The following is a 24,729-nucleotide window of genomic DNA, read 5'->3' as shown; positions in this document are numbered from 1 at the left end:
AGTTATGTTGCACACATTCATCGTTCTCCTGAGCATCTGAATTACTGTCTCCTTTCCCCATCCATGGCGGTTCATCTTCCGCATCGGAGGACCAGGTCAGGGCTTAAGATTGTGGTTTGCGTCCAATCTCTTCTGTATGAAGTGGAGTCCTTGCCTTTACCACCTATACTTGAGGTCCATTCACGTACACCTGCATGGTGTACACCTAGGCCAAAGCTTTGCCTGGACCTTTCACATGGCTCTTGCTGTCACTTCCTCTCGATTCTTGACATGTACTGGGACCATGAAGTGGTTTACACTGATGACTCGATGGCTGAGGGTCATGTTGACTTCGTGTATGTTCATAGAGGACATATTGAACAGCACTCCTTGCCAGATGGCTGCAGTGTTTTCACTGCAGAGCTGACTGCCATTTCTCGTGCTCTTGAGCGCATCTGCTCATGCCCTGGCGAGTCGTTTCTTCTCTGTACTGACTCCTTGAGCAGCCTATGAGCTATCGACCAGTACTACCCCCGCCATCCTTTGGTAGTGACCATCTAGGAGTCAACTGATTATGCCCTGGAATGGTCCAGTCGTTCCATGATGTTTGTGTGGACCCCAGGCCACTTCAGAATCCCAGGAAATGAACTTGCCAACAGGCTGGCCAAACAGGCTATGCGGAAACCGCTTATGGAGATCGGCATCCCTGTAACTGACCTGCCATCATTATTACGCCAAAGGTTTTTCAGCTTTAGGATAATCTCAGTATGCACAACAAACTGTGTGCCTTTAAGGAGACTATGAATGTGAGGAAGACCTCCATGCGGGCCTCTAGCAGAGACTTAGTGGTTCTCTGCCGGCTCCGCATTGGCCACGCTTGGGTGACACGGGGTTACCTCCTATGCCGTGATGACCCATCTCAGTGTCGGTGCGGCGCCTGGCTGACAGTGGCCCTTATTTTAGTGAGCTGTCCTTCTTTGGCTGCCCTCCGACAGACTCTTCAGATACCAGACTCTTTGCCATTAATTTTAGCTGACAACATGTCAACAGATAATTTAGTTTTACGTTTTATACGTGATGCTGGATTTTATCATTCTATATGTTTTAGCGCATGTCCTTTGTCCCTTTGTGTTTGCCACTCTAATGTTTTTAGGGTGGATGTTTTAATGTGTCACGGAGTGGCTGGCTTTTCCTTCTTCTGCTCGTGGTCGGCCAGCCACAGTCGTCTGCTCTCGTTTTTACCCCCTCTACCTGTTTCTTGCTTCTCTCTGTGCAGTTTTCTTTTCCTGTTTTGTCCATAGTAGTGTCGATCGTCCTTCTGTCATTCTTCGGGTTCTTCCATTCTCCTGTTGTTGTGCTGTTCGTCTCCTTTCTTTTCTTCTTTCCCTTTTTTAATTGTTTTACCGGAAACGAAGGACCAATGACCTCGAAGTTTGGTCGCCCCCCCCCCCCCTTTAGACAAACAAACCAATCAACCATTTAGCCTTCTCTCTGAGGTCGGTGCCCTCCCTCCGTTTAAACTCTGTCGCACTTTCTTTGCATTTGTTTGTCTTGGTGGTCATCTTTTTCCCTACATGTATTCAGCTCACCTTATCTTTTTGGGGTGGACATGAGTGGCTGGCTCATCCTCTTTTTTATTATTGTGATCATCCAGCCCAGACCATATGCTCTGTTTTTTAGTACCTTGTTCTACTTTTTATTGTGGTGTATGTCTTCCCCGTTTTTGTTCGTTCCATTCATTTTCTTTTTAGGTGTGGTGTTGGGTGTTTTTGTACCTCGAGCCTTGCTTGCATCAGAAAAAAGGGACTGATGACCCTGTAGTTTGATCCCTTTATACCTCAAACCAACCAACTGTGTGGTGTGGCTTCATGGCATAGTTCATTAATGGTCCATTTTTCTTTGAGGAACTGGGACCTCAAAGACCAAGGACATGCAGTGTAAACAGCAAATGTTACTGTGATCTGCTTCGCCAATGTGTGGTCCCTCCTCTGCAGAAGAGAGGGGCTTTGCACTCAACTGTTTTGATGCGCACTAGAGCTCCACCTCACATAGCCCGTGAAGTCTCTCAATTAGTCTGTAACACATTTGGAGAAAACCAAATCATTGACTGATGGTGCCAAACTGTGTGGCCACCAAGATCCCTTACAAAAATTAAAATGTAACCACCCTGTACATAAACAATTTGACAGATTGATAAGCAGCAATCTGTGAATTTTTGATGACACTGTAGTGTACGGGAAAGTGTTGTCATTGAATGACTGTAGGGGATGACTAGGACAGAATTTCTGTTTGGTGTGTTTGAATGGCAGCTAGTTCTAAACATAGAAAAATGTAAGTTGATACAAATGAGTAGGAAAAGCAATTGTGTAGTGTTCGAATATGGCATTTGCGGTGTTCTGCTTGACACAGCCATGTCAAGTAAATATTTAGGCATAACACTACAAAGCAATATGAAATTAAATGAGCACATGAGGTTAGTAATAGGGAAGTGAATGGTCAACTTTGGTCAGTTGGGAGAATTTTAAGAAAGAGTAACTCATCAGTAAAGGAGACTGCATATAGAACACTACTGCAACCAATTCTTGAGTAGTGCTAAAGTATTTGGGATACCCGCAGGTCAGATTAAAGGAAGACCTCAAAGCAATTCAGAGGCATGCTGCTAGATTTTTTACTAGTAGGTTCATTCAACACAAGAGTATTATGAACTTAAATTGAAATCCATGAAGGGAAGACAACATTCTTTTTGCGAAACACTATTCAGAAAATTTAGAGAAGTGACATTTGTGGCTGACTGCAGAATACTTTGTCTGCCAACAACACACATTTCACCTAAGGACCATGAAGACTTACTAAGGGAAATTAGGGCTCATGTGGAGACATATAGACAATCCTTTTCCCTTGATGCATTTTTGAGTGAAATAGGAAAGGGAATGACTAGTGAGTGGTACAGGACACCTTCTACCAAGTGTCATTTGGTGGTTTGTGGAGCATGTATGTAGATGTAAAAGTTCAGAGAATGAACTAGGGATACCAGCTTATTGTGGCTGCCAGTCTGTGAAGGTCCAGTTCTGTTCTTCCTTGAATAATTTTGCCACAAAAGTGAAAAATAGGGCTACAATTTCTCTGCTGACTAAATGCCTGTTGTGAATTCCCAGTCATTAGTTACTCAATCACCTGCACTATAGTTTATTGATGGTTCTTTCCACTCTCAACTATTGGTTCTAAAAATTGAATAACATAACCAAGAACAGAACTGTAACAAGTTTTGACAGCATATTATAGGCCTCTTGATCTACCAGGTACTGAAGTACCTAAACATTGTGAAATCTAGTGGCATATAGAGGAATGATGATGTCACCAATGCATGTAGTGTGATCATTTTGTGATTGTTACTTTTATCAGAACAGAAGAAGACGACAATCGTAGTGGAGGGAGCAGCTCATATTGCTCAGTGAGACTCCAGCAGGTCATAAGTTCCACTTAAATGTTTGTTTCTATCATGTGTTCACCTTGGTGTAACTTCTGTTGCAGTCCTTATTGATGATTTCAGATTTATGAGATACAATATATTTAAAGTGGTTAATCAAGCCAATCTGTAATTCTAACATTCCACCATGCTAGTCACACCCAAATTGAGTGTGCCATTCATAATTTCTTAATTTCCATGAGGATACTTCATCATTTTCCTAGTACACTTTACCACAGCAGCATAGTATCAGATCTTGAAAAAATGCTACTCCTTGATATGTAGCTCTTCTCCAGAGTAAATGAGCTGGCATGATGATGCAACACATTGGACTTGCATTTGTGAGAAGCAAGGTTCAAATCCCCATGTAGCAACTGAAATCTGATTTTCCTTGGTTTATGTAATCATTTCATATTAATTCCAGGATGGTTCTTTGAAAAAGACTCTACCAAGTTTCTTCTATGTCTTTGTCCAATCCAAGCTTGTGATCCGCCTCCAGTGACAGGAGATGAAACCATGAGCTCCCTTCTCTCTTCCCCATGTTAGTAAGTCAGATTTGGGATGCACAGTTGTCTCCTATGTGGCAGTGACAGGACAGATTTGAAGTTTTCTACTTGATGGCCACCCTAATCTTCAATGTAGCACCATCTGCCTCCTCCTGAATGAATCATTTAAACTGCCGAGTAGTTTTGGTGTATACTTGGACCTCTTTTGACACTTTTTTAAAAATATTTTAATGTTTATTTGTGTAACATTTGAACAGTGTCGGAAGTCCAGCATATTTGTATTGTAGAGAAATTGTGGAAATGTTAATACCAGTCATGCATTCCTGCAAGTGACTTAAATACTGATAATTCCCTTGTGTTGCTTGTGATATTCCTTGATGAATGTATTCAGCATTGTCACCAGAGGCTCACTATAGACTACCAGTGCTCACAAGAGGAATGGATACATCCTTTCTGATGACATAAAAGGCAGGGTTTTTGCTTTCTTCAAGGATGGTGTATTTTTGTGAGAATGCATTAAGTAGACTTATATGTCAAAACAAAAGCTGTATGTCATACTCTGATTAAAGAATATAACTACTATAATAACCTTTTTAGCTTATACAAAGTGCACATGTTGAAATGATGGGTTTCCAAATGTTTGATGGTAGTATTTTCAAGATATTTTTTAATCCTTGTCCAAAGGATCTACAAAATGAAGTCCAAACCATCTGCTCTTAGTAGTGAAATAATAGTAAAAAATAAAAGGTGATAATATTTAGCAATATTACATTATCAAATGCAAAATATGTGACTAGCATGTTTACGTATCAATAAATTGAGTACAGTACTTGCAAATTATTGCTACAGGTTGGTAGAACTGACAACAGGAACTTCTCTGTGGAGCTACTAAAGAGTCTTCAGTACACTTTGTTTACATATTATTGCAGGCACAAAATAGTTAAAAAATATCATGGTTTTGTTTTTCCTGCAACTTTTCCTAATGTAACATGAAAAGAGTGACTGACACAGCCTTGACATTTTAACACTGTGAAGAGCACAAAAAGTTGTGCATCTGATCCACATACCTCACATTACTATTAGTTGCCAGCTGAAATTTAGCCAAAACTTAGCTAGAGCTCACACAACAGTTTGCAGCCCTCCATTGAATACCTCATAAAACCTTGAATCTATAATCATTTTGTCCAGCTTAGTTTTATTCGGTAGGTTCTGTAGGGAACATAACTGGAAAATTTCATTCAAGTTGTAGATGAACATGTGTTAACTGCTGGTTCATTTGGCTTGGAATGACCTGTATGTATGTATATAATAATATTGTATTCACCTGAAAATATATTCTTATTACTTTTTTTGTTCTTTAGAAAGCAACATATGCTGTAGGTAAAGAGCCAGAAGTACCAGCATCACATTTAGAGGTGTTCTTCTGGTGGACAGTAGGTGAGTGTATTTAAAATTGTGAATTCTATTGCCTCTAAAACTGTGTGCCAAATTGTGACCCTTGCCTTTTGAATGTGTTGGTCTGACCAGTGCAGTAGCTACACACAACTCATGGACTCACTTCACAATCTCAGTTCTACTCCTGCAGACCTTGCTGGAGTCACTCCTTGAAGAAAGAGCTTAATAATGCTTGTTTAGAATGACATGACACTTCAACTCTGCAGTATAACATGTATTGTTTTGATTCTCCCTGATGTAGTAACTGTGAATTTGTGTTATATCAAAGCCTGAATAGCCTCAGTCAGTAAGAGCATTGATAAGAAAAGATATTCTTCAGTATTTCTTACAAGCATTATAAATGCATGCCCCACAACCCACCCCCACATAATCCTAGGTAAAGTCCTGCATGTGTCACAAAACTGTTCTTTTCCAAAGTTGTAACACGAGGATTCCATCTAATACATAGTATGTTGTCATTCAAGCCACTACAAAATACAGAGCACCATTAATATCGAAAGAAAGTGTAGAAAACTGTGGTAAGTACCTAGTCCAGCATCCTTAAAGCGGATGATGGTAAGCATGCAGCTGCTAGCCCAATCTACTTCATAGTACAGAGCTGAGAAATGTTTATCACAACTCCAAATATATAGTTCCATACTCAAGCCCAGGTCCAAGAAAGTTCAGAATCAATAACAGAATGTTGGCAAAGAAAGGCTTCATAACCAGATACGGTCTGCCAATTCACTGCTGTATTGCTGCCTTTATTTCCTGTAAAATACTAATGGCTCTTTCCATGGTTCACACTAATGTCATCCCTTTGCCCGTTCCCACCTTTAGCTGAACTACGGTCTGCCAGTGGTGGTCTCTGTGGCTCTGTGGGGTGGACCTTCTGTGTGGGCAGAGCTAGTACCTAGGACTTGCAGGGGTCTAAGGATTGTCCACAGCTATCATGTACTGTGTAATTAGGGGCATTGTTGTGAACTTATGCTGGCTCTTCTTCAAAACTGACAGTGGTGATGATCTACTGCGGTTACCCTGGCCCTGATATCATCTTATGGGGAGAGTGTAGTCATTAAGTTCTTGCTGTTAGGACTGATTTTGTTGCCATCCAAGTTTCTGTGTGGTGGCACTTCATATGACTAGCGACAACCCCATGTGCCAACCCCTGTGTACAGCACCATGTGCAAGTCCACATCAGTGAGCCTGTGCTGGCTTGGCCAAGGGATCTGTTTTCACTGAGGTTTAAAAGTAAGAAGTGAAGCAGTGTGTGAATAATCCTTATTGTATTCACCTGGACCATCCCCTTCATTTCACTGTTGGATACTGGGTGAAATGGAGCAGTGGTTAGATGTGTCATGGTGTTTCTTCAACAAACAGAATAGAATTCACCAAATATGGAATATAGGATTGTTATCAGATACAGTGTGCGACATACTCTACAGTGAATTTAGTTGTTAATGAAACTATGCCTGCTGTCATCAGCACAACATACGGATACCTGGCATCTGACCTCCCACCCCCTCTGCATGGCACGCATGCGCACGCCTGCATACATACACAAAGACCCCCTTTTTAGATGACATGACATTTAGGAAGAGTGATCAAATGTTATTACAGTGTCAATAAAATGCAGTACAAAATATGAAGTTTTAGCTGTTATAGAGTAAAGTCTTGTAGGCTCTTAAAAAGCTGAAGGTACAAATGAAAATTGTCCATAGTTTAATAGTATGGTTAATGAAATGTGACAAACCTGTAATGTTTCTTTTCCAGGTATTACTCTCCTGACAGTAGCCCTTTTTGTGTCTGCAAGGATGGGAATATACCAAGAAACTCTATATGCTAGATATGGGAAGCACCCAAAGGAAGCTTTGTTCTACACTGTGAGTACATTTTCAAGTCAGCTGTAAAATTATCTGCAGGTGCATTACCGAACGATTTTACATGCGTTTTTGCGATATGTTTATGGTAATGGTGTGAAAATTCATCATATAGGTGGTGGTGTCCAATGACTTTAGCTTTAGTGACTAACTAGCGCACACGTGCCCCCCGCCCCATCACACACACACACACACACACACACACACACACACACACACACACACACACACAAAGAAATACCACTGTTGTCTGCCACTGCCTGACTCAAATATTGTTGTCCATTCTTTTTCTCTGTCTTTCCTTATCCAATGTTTCCATTTGTACCTATTTATTGCTGTACAATTTCACCACTCAATTACAAGAAATCATTTGTTTTGTGCTTGATCTTTAGTTCATTATTACTTCCCTGACCTTCACCTCATATGATAGACACTTCAGACTGATTTATCAGCACATTTTACCTCTTTTTTTCATGTTAATTTCTTTCTTTTTCTTCTGGCAACATTTACTTGAGTTCAAAGAATTTATGTAATCATCTATTAAAAAAAAGATTTATTACTCTGCTTAATTTTTAATACTACAACTTTACTATAGGTTACATTGGTCATTTTAAACAGAGGGATGGCACTGAATATTCCACTGTATTATTAGCTAGCATTGCGAATTCTCCTCCCAGCCAAAATGAATATTTTTGATGTGCACACTACAGCAGATGTGGATTTTTCAAAGGACTAAATGTATGATCTTCTACCTATTCATACAGATTGTGAAACAGATGAACCCAGTGGAGGAAACTATGAGAAATATTCATGATACCCTCATGCTGTTCATAATGATTGACTCTCATTTTGAACCCCTGTTTAGATTCTGTCATTGGATGATGTGCATCCATGTGCCAAGACCATGGCTGTGCTCTTTTTACATTTTAAATGTGAATAATATACTTTTTTAGAATGGGGAAGACATGTTGAGAAGTCTTTGTGAGAACACTCTTGCTCTCATTAGCTTTGGAAAGTTACAGAAACTGGAGAGTATTTTTGTGATCTATCTCCTGTGCTTAGCCCTTTTCTGTTGGCTAGCAGGTTTTCATACATCTCTTATCAATGAAATCAAATGCAAAATGCTATGATTCTGCTTGATATAGTGCGTATTGGGGTAGAAAACTACAGCTGTTGCTAAAATCACGTACCTTTACTTACGAATATTTGGAAAGTAATTGTTTGGTGACAAAAATCTGTGTAACACTGTGATCCAGCATAGTTGTGGAATCAGTATGTTTCGGCTGTGATAAGCACGCAGTCTGCCAACAAACAACACTAACTCCATTGTGGAACTTCAGTGCAGCACTGCGAGTCTAAATCTTTGGCACTTCAACAAGAATTTAACTTTCAAATTGGTAACACAACTACCAAGGAGGTTAAGAAAGCCAATGTGCACTCTGTGTGCACACTGGGTGGAGCCATTCCAGACATGAAACTGGTTCTTCCAGACGCCATGATGAGCGCAAGGTGCAGTTAGCTGGCTCACGTCAGTACCGATGATGTCTGTCACTTTGGATCCAAAGAGATTCTCTCTGGTTTAGAGTGGCTATCAAAAGTGATAAAGGCTGCCAGTCTTGCGAGGTGAAAGCAGAGCTCACCATTTGCAGCATAGTCGACAGGACGGATTGAACCTGTGGTACAGAGCCAAGTGGAGGGTCTGAATCAGAGGTTGATGGTTCTGCAACTGTGTAGGCTGCAGATTCCTCAACTTGCACTATAGGGTGTGGGGTTTTGGATTCTGCTAAATAGATCAGGAGTACACTACATGCAGGAAGTGGCTACATGGGTAGCAGGGGTTGTGAGGTGTGGACTGGACAGTTTTTTAGGTTAGAGGGTCTCGGGGGAAATGCAGAAAGGGCTTCTGCCTCAAAGGGTGCAGGTTGAACACGGGAAGAACATAGATCTAGGAACCACAGGTACAACAGTTGTACATTGTCACAGCTGTGTTGGGAAAGTATCAGCGTTCCAAGTGCTAATAGAAAGTCCTGATCAAATTGTTATAGGCATTGAAAGCTGGCTACAGCCAGAGATAAGTTCAGCTGAAATTTTTGTGAAGGACCTAATGGTTTTCAGAAAGGATGGCCTAAACACCGGTGACAGTAACGTGTTTGTTGCTGGTAGTAGTAGTTTATGTTGTGGCAAAATTGAAGTAGATAGTTCCTGTGAGTTAGTATGGTTAGAGGTCATTCTTGGTGACTGGAATAAAATAATAATTGGATCCTTTTACCAACCTCCCAATTCAGATAATACAATTGCTGAAAGATACAAAGAAAACTTGAGTCTAATTTCAAAAATGTACCCAACTCATACAGTTTAATTATAGTTGGTGGTGACTTCAATTGATCCTTCATATGTTGGTAAAAATACACGTTCAAATCCAGGGGTACTCACAAGACATAATCCAAAATGGTGCTAAATGCATTCTCTGAAAATTATTTTGAGCAATTAGTTCACGAGCCCACTCATATAGTAAGTGGTTGTGAAACCGCACTTCACCTCTTAGCAGCAACTAATCCTGAGCTAATAACAAACATCAAAACAGACACAGGGATTAGTAAATACAGTGTTGTCGTAAGAGACTGAATACCATAACTCCCAAATCATCCAAAAATAAATGAAAAATATACCTGTTCAGAAAAGCAGATAAAAACTTGTTTGGTGCCTTCCTGAGAGGCAATATCCACTCCTTCTGAATTAACAATGTAAGTGTAGACCAGATGCGGCATGAATTCAAGAACATTTATACCAAATAAAGTAAAAAACAATGAGCTGATCCCCCTTGGTACACAAAACGGGCCAGAACACTGTTGCAGAAAAAAAAAGGCATGCCAAATTTAAACGAATGCAAAATCACCAAGATTGGTAATCTTTTACAGAAGTTTGAAATTTAGTGTGGACTTCAGTGTGAGATGCTTATAATAGTTTCCACAACAAAACTTTGTCTTTAGACTTAGCAGAAAATCCAGAGATATTCTTGTAGTATATAAGTATTCTAGTGGCAAGACACAATGATGCCTTCTTTGCACGATAGCAGTGGAAATACTATCTATGACAGTGCTGCTAAAACAGAGTTACTAAACACAGCCTTTTGAAATTCCTTCACCAAAGAAGATGAAGTAAATATTCCAGGATTTGAATCAAGAACAGCTGCCAAAATGAGTAACTTAGAAGTAGATAACCTTGGAGTAGTGAACCAGTTGAAATCGCTTAACAAAAGCAAGACTTCCAGTTGAGGCAGTATACCAATTAGATTCCATTCAGAGTATGCTGATCCAATAACTCCATACTTCAGTCACATACAACAGCGTTTTCGAAAAAAGATCCGTACTCAAGGACTGGAAAGTGACACAGATCTCGCCAATGTTCGAGAAAGGCAATAGGAGTAATCCACTAAATTACAGGCCCATATCATTGACTTTGATATGCAGCAGGATTTTGGAACAAGTATTGTGCTCAAACATTATGAATTACCTCAAAGAAAACAGTCTATTGACACACAGTCAACGCAGATTTAGAAAACAACTAGCTCTTTAGCCAGGTGAAGTGTTAGTGCTGTTGACAAGGCATTTCAAACTGGTCCTGGTTTCTGGAAGGCTTATGACACCATACGTCACAATCAGCCAGTAATCAAATTGCTTGCTTATGGAATATAATCTGTTATGCGACTGGATTTGTGATTTCTTGTCAGAGGTCACAGTTCATAGTAATTGATGGAAAGTTACAAAGTGAAACAGAAATGATTTCTGGCATTCCCCATGGAAAAGTTGTGCACCCTCTGTTGTTCCTTACCTATATAAATGATTTATGAGGCAATCTGAGCAGCTGTCTTGGGTAGTTTACAGATGATGCTGTCACTTATCATCTAGTAAAGCCATCACAAGATCGAAACAAATTGCAAAAAAATTAAGTGTGCAAATTGGCAATTGACCCTCAATAGTGAAAAGTGTCAGATCATCCAGATGAGTGCTGAAAGTAATCCATGAAATTACTGTTACATGATAAGTCAATCAAATCTAAAGACATTAATTTCAGCTAAATACCTAGACATTATAATTTACACTACACTTGTTCATCCTATTTTGGGGTAATGCTGGCACTGTGTGGGATCCTTACCCGATAGATTTAATGGAATACATCGAAAAAGCTCAAAGAAGTGCAGCACGTCTTGTATTATCGAGAAATAGGGGAGAGAGAGTCATGGACATGATACAAGATTTGGGGTGGACATCATTAAAACAAAGGTGTTTCTCGTTGCGGTGGGACCTTCTCACGAAATCCCAATCACCAACTATCTCTTCTGAATGCAAAAATATTTTGTTGATGCTGACCAACATAGGGAAGGAAAAAAAAGGAAAATCGGAGCTTGCACAGAAAGATATGGGTGTTAGTTTCTTGAGTGCACTGTTCGAGAGAAGAATAAATAGAGAATTATTGTGAAGGTGGTTTGATGAACCCTCGTGTACTTACTTGTGATTTGTAGAGTATCCACGTAAATGTAGGTGTAGATGAACTGTAGCTACACAAGCAGTTTTCAGTAAGTAAATGAATAAATGTATAAATGTATAATGCATTTTCTAACCATATACGGCAAATTGACATTTGATGTGTAATGATTAGCCAGAACAAATTTTGCAGGAGATAATAAGCACTCAGTTTGTTGTCGTGTTAAGTCAGATATCTTTTTGCATATGCATTTCAATTGTGTGCAAATAAAGATACTTTGGGAACACTTTGTGCAGTGAAGTGACACAGTTGTCAAGTGTCTTCATAAATGCCCACAAAAGCTCATAAGTGTTGAATTCGCAATGTGCCACAGGTAACAGAAGCCATTTATCAGTTGAACACAATACACTGAATGAAGGAATTCTTATGACTTCATATAGGGTCCAACATATTCCAGTGGAAGTGTTTTCATACGTTCATTATAAGATTTGGCATTAGATGGAAGCTCCATGTCATTGTTTTAAGGTCATACAATAGTAGGTCCCTTTCTGTCTTTCATGAATAGGTTTGTCATTGTCTGACACTGAGCATGATCTGGTAAAACTGCTAATCAATTTGATAATGTTTCAGGAATGTTCTTAAACCGCCTCCCCCCCCCCCCCCCCCTTAAAAAAAAAATCTGCAACATCTCCAAATGGTAATCTGTACCACATTTTCATCCAGTCTACATGTACATGATTACTCGGCAATTCACGATTAAGTGCCTGAAATAGGGTTCATCGAACCACCTTTACGCTACTTCTTTAATGTTCCACTTTTGAACAGCATGCAGTAAAAAAACACACACAAATCGTTTCGTGTGACCTCTAATTTCTCTTATTTTGTGATGATCATCATCTCTCCCTATTTAAGTAGGTGGAGGAGAAAGTTTGTGATTGAAATTTCATGAGAATGTCCTGCCCAGCAAAAAACATGTTTGTTTTAATGTCTGCCACCCCCGTTCGTGTATCATATCCATGACACTCTCCCCCTTATTTTGTGATGATACAAAATGAGCTACTCTTCTTTGAACTTTTCAATGTCCTACATCAGTCGTATCTGATGTGCATCCCACACTGCACAGCAATACTCCCAAGGAGAGCGGACAAGTATAATGTGAGCACTCTCTTTAGTAAACCTATTACATTTTCTAAGTGTTCAGCCAAAAAATCAGTCCTTGGTTTGCTTTCCCCAAAACATTATCTATGTGATAGTTTCAATTTAAGTTATTCATAATTGTAATAGCTACGTATTTAGTTGAGTTTACAGCCTTTAGATTTGTGTGATTTACCATATAACTGAAATTTAGTGGATTCTTTTTAGTGCTCATGTGGATGACTTCACACTTTTCATTATTTAGAGTCACTTGCCACTTTTTTCACCATACGAAGACTGGTGACTTGTCATGACGATAAATGACAGCCTCATCTGCAAACGATCTAAGAGGGCTGCTCAGATTGTCTCCTAAATCATTTACGTAGATCAGGAACAATAGAGGATCTGCAACACTTTCTTGGGGAACGCCACATATTACTTCTGTTCTACTTGATGATGTTGGGGTCATTTATTGCATACGGGCTGTTACATTTTCGAGAGGAAATCACGAATCCAGTCACACAGATGAGATGATAAGCACGCAATGTAATTAGAAGTTACTTATGGGGGAAATGTGTTGATGGTCTTCTGGAAATCAAAAAAATATGGAATCAATTTGACGTCCCCTGTTGATAGCACTCCATTACTTCGTGAGAATAAAGAGCTAGTTGTGTTTCACAGGAACAATGTTTTCTGAATCCATGTTGGCTATTTGTGAATAAATTGTTTTCTTCGAGGTGACTCATTATGTACGAGAACAGTATATGTTCCAAAATCCTACTGCAAATTGATGTTAGTGGCATGGATCTGTAATTCAGTGGATTACTCTTATTTCCTTCCTTGGTTATTGGTGTGACCTGTGCAACTTTCCAGTCTTTGGATACGGATCTTTCTATGAGCGAGCAGTTGTGTATGATTACTAAGTATAGAGTGATTGTATCAGCATTCTGTGAAAGGAACCTGATTGATAGACAATCTGGACTGGAAGCCTTGCTTTTCTTAAGTGTTGTAAGCTGCTTCGCTACACTGAGGATATCTACTTGATTAGAATTTTGCAATATTTACTTCATCTCCTTTTGTGAATGTATTAATAACTCTACTTAAAGTGGCATTGTCATCGATATCACCATCATTGTTATCGCACAGTGAAGGTATTGATTGCATCTTGCCACTGGTGTGTTTTACATACAACCATAATCTCTTTGGGTTTTCTGCCAGATTTTGAGACAGAGTTTTGTTGTGGAAACTATTAAAAGCATCTTGCATTGAAGTTCGCACTAAATTTTGTCTGTAAATCTTGGCTAATCTTGGGGATTTTGCGTTCTTTTAAATTTGGCATGCTTTTTTCATTGCTTCTGCAATAGTGTTCTGACCTGCCTTGTGTAGAGTCAGGGAGGGGAGGGATCAATGCCATCTCTTATTGCTTTATTTTGTACACATTGCTTTATTTTGTACACATCTCTCAATTGCCATTGATACTATTTCTTTGAATTTAAACCACATCTGGTCTACGCTTACATAGTCAGGTTGGAAGGAATGGAGACTGTCTATTAGGAAGGTGTCAAGTGAATTTTTATCTGATTTTTTTAAACGGATGCACATTGCATATATTTCTGGTGGGTTTGAATATTATGGTGTTCAGTCTAGCTACAACTACTTTGTGGTCACTAGTCTGATAAAACAGATGCCATCATTTGGCATGAACTTGTCTTCATTCCACTTTTCCAGAATCAGATTGTGTCAGATCTATTTTCATAATGCATGAGGAAAACACACTGAGTGTACTGTGAAATGCCACTACACAGTTTAGCCACAATAGGATCTCAAAGAAAGGGGATCATTCATTGACATTGGTACTAGGAAATGTAGTTACATTTTGCTGGGTAGCTGGGATGGGAGTCTAGCGGAACTAGAAAACAAAGGCAGGGCCCAAAGAGGAATGCGACGGAGTATGTTGCAAAATACACTGTGTATCTAAAAGACCACTTCTCAATGGGAAACTGAATAGGTGGATAAACAATTCTGACTCTGGCCATCCATCAAGGTGAAATCTCACTGCCGACAGGGTACTGTCGACTGTTGCATGGCTGTCTTTTATGCCACACGTCAACACCAAATTATAGACAGATTACAACTTCCTCGAGTTGTATAGGGAATGTGCGGTATGATTTAGGTGAAAATGAGGCAAGCATTATGAATTTAGGAAGGATGTTACACAGGATCAACCACTTTTTGTTAACGGTAAGCAGGTTATACGTGGTTTTCATTTTTAAGTTGTCATTCATGTGCATTTATCTAGTATTCAGTATTTTAAGTTAGCCGCTTCATGGTTTGTGTGTGTGTGTGTGTGTGTGTGTGTGTGTGAGAGAGAGAGAGAGAGAGAGAGAGAGAGAGAGAGAGAGAGAGAGAGAGATTTTATGTATAAAATATTTATAAACTTATGTACAGTTAACTAAAGGAAATCACAATCCATTCTTTTCTTCTTTCAGCATTTGTTACCTCTGCCAGGATTCCTAATAGTTGGCTATGATATTTATCAGCATATTATATCTGTTTTTGAAAGTGCTCCTATGGTTCTTCCAATAGTGGGTGCTATACCAAAGATGGTTGTTTATCTTGCTGGAAATGTTCTGACACAGTATCCTTCATCAAATTTGCTGCATGTGAAATACTTAATTTTCTTTTATTGGTGCTGATTGTGTGTAATTTGAGTGGAATTTATCTTAACAAATCTAGGTATGTGCGGTGGTACTCATCAAATTTTGAATCTGTGTTTTCATAAAATTAATAAGATAATGAGATGCCAGTATTAAAGCAAGGCAGTCAACACAAAAATTAAATTTATCAGGTGCCAGGTTTTAGTAATTGAGCACTGGAGGTGGCACATTTATTGTATGTTACAATTTTTCATACTTTGACAGTTCACCATCTGTATCTGACATTTTTAGTCTTGTTGCAATGTCTGGGTTCTGAAATCCAAATGTGTTAAAGTAAAACACTCATCTTTTCTTAAGTGTAAAAATGTACAAATAAGGCACTTACCTTAATAGCTGCAACAGTTTACATGTAAGTTGGTGGAAGTCATGGGATGTAAGGAGGGGGTGGGGGGGGATGGGGGGTATGTTCTGTTACATACCAGCCAAAGAAATTACACTATTATTGTAATGAGTCGGGTGCTGTCCTGGAGAAGCAACACAAACCTGATCCTTGTGTTACACTATACTGAGTAGCGCACTGTTCCAACTTTCGTTAGTGAAGAAACATCAAGCTGGAAATTGGTTTGATCACCACAGAGTCCTATTGGAGGCCCTTGCCTTCCTCTAACCTTTGAATTGACATACCAAATAGTTATAAGGGGACCTACAGTTTAAAGTGGTCTTGAAACCATGATCCAATTCAACATTTTTTGTTTTAACACACAACTTGCAGAGGTGAGATAAAAAAAGTAATCATAGGACTGACTGGCAGTATTGCACCTGAAACTGTGGATTTATGCAAAGCATGGTAGGCAGTTTTAATGGCTCAGCAATCCTGTAGGCAATTTCCAAGTAGAAAACCTTTGCACTCCCAATACGGCGGCACTGCTGCTCTCTGAATTTCAGAATGCAGTACACCTATATCTTGTCACATGTATTTTTGCCAGAGAAAGTTATCTTATCTTATGATAAGTACAGGGCTATTACAAATGATTGAAGCGATTTCATAAATTCACTGTAGCTCCATTCATTGACATATCGTCACGACACACTACAGATACGTAGAAAAACTCATAAAGTTTTGTTCGGCTGAAGCCGCACTTCAGGTTTCTGCCACCAGAGCGCTCGAGAGCGCAGTGAGACAAAATCGCGACAGGAGCCGAGAAAGCGTATGTCGTGCTTGAAATGCACTCACATCAGTCAGTCATAACAGTGCAACGACACTTCAGGACGAAGTTCAACAAAGATCCACCAACTGCTAACTCCATTCGGCGATGGTATGCGCAGTTTAAAGCTTCTGGATGCCTTTGTAAGGGGAAATCAACGGGTCGGCCTGCAGTGAGCGAAGAAACAGTTGAACACGTGCGGGCAAGTTTCACGCGTAGCCCGCGGAAGTCGACGAATAAAGCAAGCAGGGAGCTAAACGTACCACAGCCGACGGTTTGGAAAATCTTACGGAAAAGACTAAAGCAGAAGCCTTACCATTTACAATTGCTACAAGCCCTGACACCCGATGACAAAGTCAAACGCTTTGAATTTTCGGCGCGGTTGCAACAGCTCATGGAAGAGGATGCGTTCAGTGCGAAACTTGTTTTCAGTGATGAAGCAACATTTTTTCTTAATGGTGAAGTGAACAGACACAATGTGCGAATCTGGGCGGTAGAGAATCCTCACGCATTCGTGCAGCAAATTCGCAATTCACCAAAAGTTAACATGTTTTGTGCAATCTCATGGTTTAAAGTTTACGGCCCCTTTTTCTTCTGCAAGAAAAACATTACAGGACACGTGTATCTGGACATCCTGGTAAATTGGCTCAGGCCACAACTGGAGACCGACAGCGCCGACTTCATCTTTCGACAGGATGGTGCTCCACCGCACTTCCATCATGATGTTCCGCATTTCTTAAACAGGAGATTGGAAAACCGATGGATCGGTCGTGGTGGAGATCATGATCAACAATTCATGTCATGGCCTCCACGCTCTCCCGACTTAACAACATGCGATTTCTTTCTGTGGGGTTATGTGAAAGATTCAGTGTTTAAACCTCCTCTACCAAGAAACGTGCCAGAACTGCGAGCTCGCATCAACGATGCTTTCGAACCCATTGATGGGGACATGCTGCTCCGAGTGTGGGAGGAACTTGATTATCGGCTTGATGTCTGCCGAATCACTAAAGGGGCACATATCGAACATTTGTGAATGCCTAAAAAAACTTTTTGAGTTTTTGTATGCGTGTGCAAAGCATTGTGCAAATATCTCAAATAATAAAGTTATTGTAGAGCAGTGAAATCGCTTCAATCATTTGTAATAACCCTGTATGTGAGTAGTTATTTCTCTCTTCAGTCAGCAACCATGGAATGAAGTGAAGAGACACCAATTGGAATTCTGACCCGCATAGCCCCTGGTACTACAAGTTCAGTAATGTGAAAAACCCCTTTAGTGTGTTCAAGCACCCTGTGCTCTAAATTATGATGCTAGGGCAGGCACAGTATGGTTTCAATACTCTAATGACCTTTTTGAAATACTAAATCAGTGCTGCATGATCATTCATGAGACAGTTTATTGCACAAGGTTAAGTCAAGTATTATCCGCAATTTAGTTATATTATTGTTTATTTTGGTAGTACTGTCATTTTACATAGATGATGCATGCTTTGTTTATTTGTTGTTATATATTTGCAATTTTCAAGCTGCTAGGCTAGTTTCATTATCGTTGCCGTGCTGTTAATCATGACTGCTCTGCTGTCTATTTGCACAAAAGAAGAGCAATGTTCAGCGATCCATTTTTTGTGGTCGGAAGGCATACCAGGGGGCGAAATTCATCGAAGACTTTTGGTACAGAACGAGAACGGTGTTTTGCCACAACGGAGTGTCTATAAATGGATTGGAAAAATTCTGAAATGGTCGCACAAGTGTTACGCACGATGGAGGAGCCAGACGACCGTTTACTGCCACAAATAAAGGAACATTGAGCGTTCACCTGAAATGATTCTTGTAGACAGATAATTAACTATTGGCGAAGTGGCACATCGTATGCAAATTAGTCATGTTTCTGCCTATGAAATCATCCACAACAGACTTGGATTTGATAAAGTTTGTGCAAGATGGGTCCCAAAACAACTCGCACAGTTGCATAAACAAATGCTCTTGGACATCTCGCTATGGTAACAAACGGGACAACTTCTGAGACAGGATCATTACTAGTGACAAAACATGGATCCATCATTTTGAGCTGGAGAGTAAACGGCAGAGTATGGAATGGAAAAATCCAAATTTGCTGTGCAAGAAAAAGTTAAAGACCCAGCCGTCTGCAGGAAAACGGATGCTTGTGGTTTTTTGGGACGCACAAGGTCCCGTACTGGAACATTATGGGGAAAGCGGCACAGCAATAAAGAGTGTATGTTACAGTGAGATGCTTACTGCCAGGCTAAAATGTGCAGTTCAAAGCAAACACTGAGGATTGCTGTCAAAAGGTGCTGTGTTGTTGCACGACAATGCCCATCCACACACTGCTGCCCACACTGCTGAAATGCTCCAGAAACTCAAATTTTAAGTACTTTATCATTCTCCATATTGACCCAATCTTGCCCCCTTCTGACTATCACTTGTTTGGTCCACTCAAAGAGGTATTAAGGGGCCATCAATTTGCCTCGGACAAAGCAGTGAAAGAGAAGGGGTGCATTCCTGGCTCGCAGCTCAACAGATAACTTTCTTTTATGAGGGCATTAAGAAGCTTGTAAAACGATGGACCAAGTGCGTTGAAATGCAAGGAGACTATGTTGAAAAATGATGTTCTTGTAAGTTTCCTATTTGATTACAATAAAATTTTATAACTACTTTGCAGACTGGACATGTCATATCATCTACACATCTCACCTGTGTAATGATTTTACTCCCTTTGCACATCCACAGGGCATCAAAATTTTTTTAAATGCTTAATAATATTTTATCCACCACAGCAATGTGACAGTCTCAGTTGTCTATATTTAACCATTCACGTGTTTGTGATTTCTGGTTGCTGAACTTATAAACAAATGCAAGTGGAGTGTAAATGCTGCTAGGGAGCATGAATTAGTATTTAGAGAATCCAAAATATAATTCAGTTTCTTATGCATTACAACTTAAGTGTTTCACATTATTGTGTTAAGTAAATCCTTAACGTTTGACCAGATACATGTGCATCAGCTCAGTCTATGTCCTGACTACAGAATGCTCATCTCTTACTGTCACCCTTGTTGTAACTTTACGAAAGTTTATAAGTCTGTTATTTTCAATTATCTATTTCAAAAATGACTTCACCCTCATTCACTGGATTGGAACTATACTAGTCTTTTCAGGCACAATCATATTCACTGAAGTGGTACAAAGAATCAGAGGTGCCTTGACACCAGTTTCGAAGAAGAAAGATTAATAATAATAAAAAAAAAGTGGTAAAGCTACGTAGATACAGGTTCCAGATGAGAGAAAATGATAATTTTAAATTTTGGCATTTGTTGTGAAGGACTTCAGTAGTGATGATGAAATGCTTTAACAGCTGACAGTAACTGATAAACTGTATACTATTGGATGAAAAGAAAAGGAGAACTATAAAATTGTGGAACAAAGTTGCTGGCCAACATGTCAGTTCATCTCGTCCGGTGGTCTGAGTAACTAACCTGCCCTTCCTCTTTAACGTTCCACAGTCTACATCACCTCTTCAAGGAAGGAACTATTAATTCTCAAAGCTAGGTTAGTATTATGGACATGCCTCCTGACCAGCAATTTTGCTCATAATTTTAAAGTAGTCATTTGGACAATTCAGGTTGTACTGGATTTCTTAGAAGGGTATCAACTGTTAAGAGAACTATGTATAAAATTTTTGACAGATTTCAGGGACCACAGTCATAATTTCATACCTTTAACATTTGTAAATATTAAGTTTTACATGCAGAATTTACTAAATGTGAGATGTTTTTAGAGATCTGCTCTCTGCAGCCAGACATCAGCAGCTGGGAGCACCATACTGTTAATATGTGGGAGGGTATTTCCAGTTCTGGTGTTTGACTTAGAATGAAGCAAAACTGCTTTAAAACTTTGGTTGTAATTGTGGAATAGAACTCTTTTTTTTATTTGTAACTGGGTTATTGCTGTACCAGTTTAAATTATGGAAATGCTTACATCTCCGTATGGCAGAGTTGTCAATTTTATCGGCATGTACTGAAGTGTACCTGCAAATGTTTCGTGCAAGTTGAGATTTGAAAGATAACAGAACTCAATGTCTTAGATGCCTAATTTTATACAGATTATTTAAGTTAAGAACTCTGTGCAGTATTATGTACATGGTGTTTCTTTCCAAAGAAAATATGTTTAGGAAAGTGAGGCACGACTTCAGGAACACTTGTTATCATTTTGTCTTTTTTTAAATTCATTGCTGATTTATATTACCTAGTAGAGTGTGCAACTAACTAGTGGTCATTGTGAATTACATGATCTCGAAGTTTTGAAAAGCATTTATGTGGTACTCTGGTTTCTAAAGTGTGTGTGTGTGTGTGTGTGTGTGTGTGTGTGTGTGTGTGTGTGTGTGTGTGTGTGTTTTACACTGATGTTAATGGTCAGTTTTGTAGAGTACTTTAAAATGCATAAGTACTCACAGAACTGTTGTATATGCTTTAATATAAAGAACTCATGTTAATATATCTGTGATGAAAGTAGAATGCAACTGAGTCTTGAGAATTTTATTTTATTTTCTGCTGTGTGTGACAAAGTGAGTTTGTTCAAGTTATTTCCTTACAGGAGGCCAGAAGAATCAGAAAAATAAAGCAATACCATATTTTCAAACTTGTAATATTTGACGTTAAACAAAAAATATATTTATATATAATCATTAAAATAAAATTTTCATATCACTACAACATGCTATGCTGAAATTCATTTATAATAAATGCTATGTCACACAAATTGCATCTCTTTCTAACTGGAAGGGGATAACGTTGAAACATATACACAGTGACATACGGAAAAATTGCTCTGACAGTAGGGGGGGGGGGGTGTTAAAATAACACAGAACAATTCAGCCTAATATCAGATCACAATATTTAGCAAACCACATACACTAATTTGCCTTATATCGTAAGGAAAAATCGTACAATAAACACTTTCTCCTGCTTCAAAATTACATACTGTTCCATTTCACTATTGAAGATTGGCTGTGGAGAGTGAAAATTTACATTCTACATAACTTGACAAAGAAGTTTGGCTTAAGTCTTTCGCTGCTATGGGTGTGCATAGATGTCGTACTACACCATTCCCCAGGTGCTGTGGTCATGTATGCGTGCACCCTTGGGTTTTCCTACATTGCTGTGGATGTCAGTATACGTCTTGAGCTGCCAACATCTTACTGCTGTGGATGAGTTACTTCCATAAGTTTTTGAGTATTTATCAGAATACATAAGTGCCTCGTTGCACGCTATCATTAGCAAACCACTTCATTTCTGTATCTTGAATCGCTTGAGGTATGACCACACAATTCGCGGTGCACAGACATGGGCTGATATAAAACCCAGTAACTCAAGAATGGAGTGAGATGATATTCTGTTCTCAATTTTATTTGCTACATTTCATTTATTGCAATGTATGAGCTAAATCAACCATACACAAAGTTTACACAGTACATTTTTATCTCTGCAAAATCTTTAAAATGTTTTTCTTAATTTGATGCAGCACAGCAAGTATGAAGGATAACAAAAATATATTCAGTTCTTTATGAGCAAAGATAATACTGTAAAATCTGCAAAAGAAATTTCACATAAGTCTCCGAAAAATCAGGTAATAAGTATTTCATACCAGATGGAACAGCATCTATCAGCTCAGGCACCAGCATTTAGCAAGCTATACAGCCATAAAAAATAAAAAGCTGCCCTCAGCACAGAATGCAGAGAGCACATCTGTAGGAGCAAATATTATTTGATCTGTAATAGGTGGTGTTGAACTCCATGAGTAAAGTCTTTTAATTTATACACGTGTTAACTGAAATAAATGCTTTCGTAACTTCAGTTAAATAATGGTGCAGAAAACAGTATTGAGACATATCAGTGCTACAATATTGAGAGTGATCTTGTGAAAATAAATTTTGGCAACAAACCATACAAATGTTGAGATTGTTCCACTTTTGAGATGTTACCAGCCTCAGCTGGAAAGTTGTGTGTGTCATATCAACATTGACTGCTTATATCAGTTATTTACTCAAACATTAATTTGGTTTCTGTTGGTAATTCTATTATCAGATAGGGTTTATGACTTGTGGCCTACATCTCAATAGGAAAGCAACATTGGCTGGATCGATAGCAGAATCTTTCCAGAGGGGGAAGGGAGGACATTGCCACACAGGAGGGTATCCTTATAGTAACAGGTGGGAAGTATAAACTCAGATATGGGCTATTAGTGGTAGTGACTAAATCTGACAAAGATAAAAAGGAAAATACAGTGAACTTATTGCAACAAAATAGGATTAAAAAATAAAACAAATGGACTGATTTTTTTTGTTTAAGTGAACTGCATCCTACAAATCTTGTAGCCGTAGTATGAGAGTGGATATACCACAGCATCGAGTTAGTGAAGGTCTGGTATCGAGCAAGAAATACTTGTCACTTATATTTAAGAAAACTTTGATACCCTTAAAATTTGGAGTGATTTTACAAATTGATGAAATATTTAATGAAACAATGATACATAAAATCCAAAATTTTATATTTTTTTCTAGAAAACGCAAGTTCACAGGTAGGCTAGTCAAAATATATACATTAATTCTTAATCAGTTCACTTCCACTACAAAGTGCTTAAGTACACGTGTCTGCTATTCAAGCCACACTGTAAGGGGATGCATAAGTAATTATAATTTACCTTTCCAAATGTTCTGTTGCCATGCACAGTCTTCTGTCTGACAATATGTTTTTATAAATAGAGAAAAATCACTCAACTTTGCAAAAAGTCAACATTGCATATTTATACAAAGGGATTGTGCAAGGAATAATATTCTCAGGGGCTTTTACAATTTCACCATTAAATAAGTGAGACAGAATAACAAGAATTTGAGTACAGATTGTAGTTTAGTGGAAACCGCACCACCCACTTCACCTCGTACAACACTCATTTTGTTTTAGGGCTCAAAGACAACTAGGCTCAGATGCACACACCCATGTCAGAACCATAGAACACAAAGGAAGAGAGGGGGGGGGGGGGAAGTTAAAAACTACTACACATTAAGCCCAATTGGTGGAAGGAAAGATAGCTAAAAACAGGGACTTGAAGAAAGGTCCATAAAATGCACCACAGAGAACAGAGGTCATGAACTAAAGATTAAATGTCCTTTGCCATAGTGCTACAAAGGATAAAAAGTAAAACACGGTCGACAGCCCGTGGGTCGTTTGCTAAAATCACTGATAACTCAAGACTGTAAACATAAATGATTAAAAAAAGGGGGCATGCCTACAGGAAATGGCGAACTGTCAGAGATTGAGGGCAATGAGCTTAAAGTGATGGGGGAGCACCACTTAACAAATAGCGATGGCTAAAAAGACAGTGCCCAACACAACGTAGCTAAAATGATGTCCTCATGGTGAGAGGGCTGAGAGGCTTAATTCCCCGGAGCTTGTTCCCATGAAGGGAGGACCAGTGGTGATGCCAAAGTGACACCACCTGCTGACCTGGTACAACATTGATAATGCAAACTGCATCTTCCATTATTCCCACAGCCTCATGGAGAGGCATATTTGAAGTTTCCAGTTCCTTGATACCGTCATGAAGCGAGGTGAAGTGACTTGTGATGCATGAAATTGAACTGATCACCTTAGAACTATTGAATGCTGATAGGGATTCACTCACAGACACTGCAGGATCAGAAGGAAAGTTCTCCATCACTGACTTCAGAGGCTCAAAGTGCTTACTGTAGAAAATCACAAATACAATTCATGTTATCCACCTCGTTACCACTGGCTCCAGAGGCAGAGGTACAACAGGTAGCTGCTGCTTTCAGCAGTTGTACATAAGAACATTTCAAGAAAACCACCACTGTAGCTATCAGTATATTTACTTCTGGGAAATGATGTGCAGCTCACTCTGTCACTTGTTGCAATGCATGAGCCATACATGTAACATGCACTAAGTTTGGAGAAA

At 39.2% G+C, this 24,729-nt stretch overlaps 1 protein-coding gene across 1 annotated transcript in view; it reads left to right on the top strand.

Annotated features, from left to right (window-relative positions):
• The window catches only part of LOC126248476 (UDP-xylose and UDP-N-acetylglucosamine transporter), a 32,797-nt gene extending 11,325 nt beyond the window's left edge, over positions 1-21,472 (top strand). The window contains exons 5-8 of the mRNA XM_049949492.1: positions 5,313-5,388; positions 7,159-7,268; positions 15,374-15,522; positions 19,750-21,472. Coding sequence (XP_049805449.1) covers positions 5,313-5,388; positions 7,159-7,268; positions 15,374-15,522; positions 19,750-19,990 — 576 coding nt within the window. The 3' untranslated portion in view covers positions 19,991-21,472. The remainder of the gene's footprint in view (positions 1-5,312; positions 5,389-7,158; positions 7,269-15,373; positions 15,523-19,749) is intronic.
• The last annotated feature ends 3,257 nt before the right edge of the window (positions 21,473-24,729 follow it).

The sequence above is a fragment of the Schistocerca nitens genome, chromosome 3, assembly GCF_023898315.1.
Source record: "Schistocerca nitens isolate TAMUIC-IGC-003100 chromosome 3, iqSchNite1.1, whole genome shotgun sequence".
Lineage (NCBI taxonomy): Eukaryota > Metazoa > Arthropoda > Insecta > Orthoptera > Acrididae > Schistocerca > Schistocerca nitens.
Note: the sequence above shows the minus strand (reverse complement) of the source record. Positions and strands in the feature narration are given on the sequence as shown.